The following is a 3,989-nucleotide window of genomic DNA, read 5'->3' on the forward strand; positions in this document are numbered from 1 at the left end:
GTATGTTTTCACATTAATGCATTTTTTTTAAGCCAAATCTGTTGCCTGGCTGAAGACACCTTTTTAAGAGGGATGGATGGTAGAAGTCATTTTTAGGTTATGTTTATCTCCTTTAAAAGAAGAGTTTTCAAAAAGAAATAAAGAAAATGTTCAAATTTTAAAGCTAAAAATAATGGGATTTTTTCTAAAGATAGTTTATGGCCAAATATTTTATGTTTAAAAGTTTAATGCGGATCTGGCTGTCTGTCAATTTGTTGACTATTCAGCCTCTTGAATTCTTATTCTGAGTTGTGGACATTACATGTTCTATGTGATCCAGTATAAAGACACCTAAAGTTAACGGATGAACACGTTCGGATATAGAGATAGACCGTTTTGTCATTAATTTAAATGATGATCAAAATCGTAGACGACGTGCCAATCAGACTGTTCTTATCTGCTATCTCACACTAGGTATCTGACACGAACGATTTAAACGCATCGTGCCGTATGTATCACCCTTTAACATGGAGCAATTGAAAATCTTCGTGGAGGCTCTTTTAATTACAAATCTGAACAAAAACTGTTTAATCATTAATCAAAACGTACTTTAGACGTCTTCAATCAAGCCATAAAAATCTTGAAATGTTTCCCAATATTCTTGATAAAACATTTTTGAATACATACATGCATTATCTCAAAACCAGGAGTTCCTGGGTGATGCATTTTACGATCTACTTTTATTTTCATTTTAGGTTGGTCATCATTATACAAACTTCTAAACTACAGATTATCTAAAGGTTCTAAATCTTAGAGCTGGGGGGGGGGCAGACTTTCCTTAATTAATGCTGAAATAATTTATATTTAGAATTTTGTATTTTGACTGTCGAGATTCAGAATGTAGTTTTAAAAAAGTACAAATCTTAACAAAAGGTGTGTTTTTTCAGAAATGTGCACGTGGGGGCATTATCCTGTGATGATATTCAAATAAGTTTTAAGATATCTTCCTGGGTGCCCAAAAAAAACCACCTCACAATTTACATAACTTTACAATTAATTCGACAAACACTTTCCGATTTAACATTTGAGATAGTTTGATATATCAAATTATGTTAACTTTTTTCAATAGAAATAATGCAACACATTAAGAACTTTGGCATAGGACTGGAATACCAGTAAAGAGAAAGCAATATCAATTCCACAATATTTCTGTTCTTATGAAATATAATAGATATATAGAATGTAATTCATTTCACTTTAATTTGAAGAAATAATTATCAATGTCACGAACAATTCAGAAATTACTGCTTCACGATTTTTTTTTACTTTTTCAAACAAGACATGTACGTAATTTTGATTTACCATAGATTGTAACAAAAAGTCCACATTTATTTGTCGTTATTAATCAAATTATAGAAGACTGGGTGCATGCATGTGTCGTGGAAAATCTAGATTTCGTGGTGGCTCAATTATCGAGGATTTTGTGGGTACCTACCATCCACGAATTAATAAATTAGGGATTTAAAGTCATAATTCCTTTTTTTAGGTAAAAGAGAATACACGAAATTACATCTCCTCGAGCCTATAGATGTTAAGCCATCCACGAAAATTTGCCTCCACGAAATTTAATGATTCCACAGTATACCAGAATAAGCATAGAAACAAACCCAGAGTTAATGTACATATCTGTAGGCCACTAATATCAATATCCGTCCTATTACATTTGAGCCACAAGAGGAATAAGAAACACGACAGCTATGGCGATGCTCCCGCCAAGTACAGCCACGAATGAAAAGGCGTCTAAAGAGCTCGCCACTAGCTTCCAGTCCACCTCGTATTTATTGTCGGGTACAACACTGGTCCAGCTTGTGTTATCTTCTATCGGAGACTGGTGTAATCTCGCCGATCCTTTCCCCATGGTTTCCATTGTTAGACCATCGGAATCTAGCAACGGCGTTTCGTCTTCATCGTCGTCATCATCATCTTCAACAGTGCAAACCAAACAGTTAAGACAGGCAACGATAAGGGTAACGGGTGTTGGGATAGGGTCGTCTTCGTCTTTTAGGTAAATTCGAAGGGTGAAAATGGTGATGATTGTAGCAACTGAATCAAATCGTTGAATCAAATAAATATAAAATCACACAATATAGATATCCTCTATATATCTGGTGGAATTTGCTGCGAAATACGGTATTTTCTAAAATTTGCTTTATCCTTTTTCGTTACATTTGAGATATGCCCCAACTTTGTATGCATATCGAATATGTAGGAAATTTGACGTTCTCCACACTTTAAAGCAGATTGTAAAAACACTAAAATCGGCATTTTCCTCCAATCTTAATATGGGACTAATTATATTGTGTACACGTATATGTATGTATGAAATATTTATTTCTACTGTCTAGTTTTTAACAAAGGTATTTAGATGTATCTAGATGCATTAAATTTTGCTATTCTAATCTGGAGTATGACAAACACACTTTGTTACAATAGATTTGGTTTAAAATAAAAAAAAAAAATAACCCTAATTATATCAGAATTCTGTGAGGTTTTGTTACCATAGCAATGGATAACGATCTTCATCTATTGTCTTTGTTGCCAAACCACACTATGTCAGCTTAAATACAAATGTTTCTGCTGTTAAGATACCATTGTACCATGATTGTACACTTCGTCCATGAAAAGATTTCAATAAATCCGCGGCTTAAATTGAGAGAGAGAGAGAGAGAAAGAGAGAGAGAGTTGATTAAGATGAACAAATCTGTTTATGAACTGGCGAAAAAAATGAATGTCTACTTTATCTTATTTTGATGTAACTTTAAGGTCTTTTTATCTTGCTTTAGCCAGTAATAACTTTGTCTTAACATATTGACGTTATGTTAAGACATCTTATATTGTACTGATTTTCTGAACTGGGGTTTGAGAAACTGTCCCAAATACCTTTAAAAATACAAGTCTTAATATTTTTATTAAGTTAAGCAAGCCAACTTTTACCGACGTTAAACATAGTTCATTCATTGATTCTAAATTGTTACTCAATTTAGACATAAAACTTCGGTCCCAAATGTTTTAATTTTTCCACTAAAAGCATAATGAGCTGTATTTTTTTATAATTTCATTTTGCTCCAAAAACTATCTAGCATGCTAAGTCTGCTTGTAACTTAAACTTTTATGATAAAAAAGATTTGAGAAAATCAATTATTTTTGTCTGAAAGTAGATTACTCTTCTAAGGAATATATAGTAGATCAATTTGTGTACAGGACGACATCAATTCAATTTTGCTTCAACTAAGGCTTCTTAACGGCTTTTCCAACAAAAATAAGGCTAAACTCTGTCCCGAGTTTTTGCTTCCACCACTTTTTGCTTGATATTTCAATAATAGTACATACCTTTGTGCTCAAACTATGTTCATCCACGTATATGAAAAATGTACAGATTATCTGTTTTGACACGCCCCCTCTACCGCTTCAGGTTTCAATACACATCCAAAAATTGAAAGTCTACGGAGATTTTGCATTGCATCAGCTATTAAAAAGCCCGGATGATAGTGTTAAAAAATTGCGCGATGTATTCCGAGTGTATTCCGAATGGAGAAAAGATGTAAACATTTCCCATTACAAATCTCCATAAGAAAATTGTTTTCGTTTCTGTGAAATTTTATGAGTGAAAAGGGATAATTGTTCAATGAAGATATCTTGCATATATTCCCTTTCATCGATTTTAATTGTATTTCTTTCACAGGTATCTGTATTTTTATTAAAAATCATCAAAAATTGATGGAAGCAATAACTTGGGACAGACTATAACAAAAAATTAAACAACCATGATATTTGTTGTCATTTTAGTAGAAAATAACATTTTTGTAAAAAATGAATCATCATGAAAATTGCACCTTATCTTGCTTTAAGGTTCTCCGATCGTCAGCTTCAAAGTATTTTTTTATCATTATCATCATTTTCTTTCAACCTTTAAAATGAAATGATATAAAAAGAATTTTTTAGAGAGTATC

At 32.5% G+C, this 3,989-nt stretch overlaps 1 protein-coding gene across 1 annotated transcript; it reads right to left on the reverse strand.

Moving 5' to 3' along the window:
* Positions 1-1,696: 1,696 nt before the first annotated feature.
* Positions 1,697-2,986, reverse strand: LOC128163166 (uncharacterized). The gene is made up of 2 exons (XM_052826698.1): positions 2,974-2,986; positions 1,697-2,082 (listed from the first exon to the last, which is right to left on the reverse strand). The coding sequence occupies exons 1-2, from the start codon at positions 2,984-2,986 to the stop codon at positions 1,697-1,699; spliced, it is 399 nt and encodes a 132-aa protein (XP_052682658.1).
* Between the last annotated feature and the right edge of the window lie 1,003 nt (positions 2,987-3,989).

The sequence above is a fragment of the Crassostrea angulata genome, chromosome 9 (genome assembly GCF_025612915.1).
Source record: "Crassostrea angulata isolate pt1a10 chromosome 9, ASM2561291v2, whole genome shotgun sequence".
Lineage (NCBI taxonomy): Eukaryota > Metazoa > Mollusca > Bivalvia > Ostreida > Ostreidae > Magallana > Magallana angulata.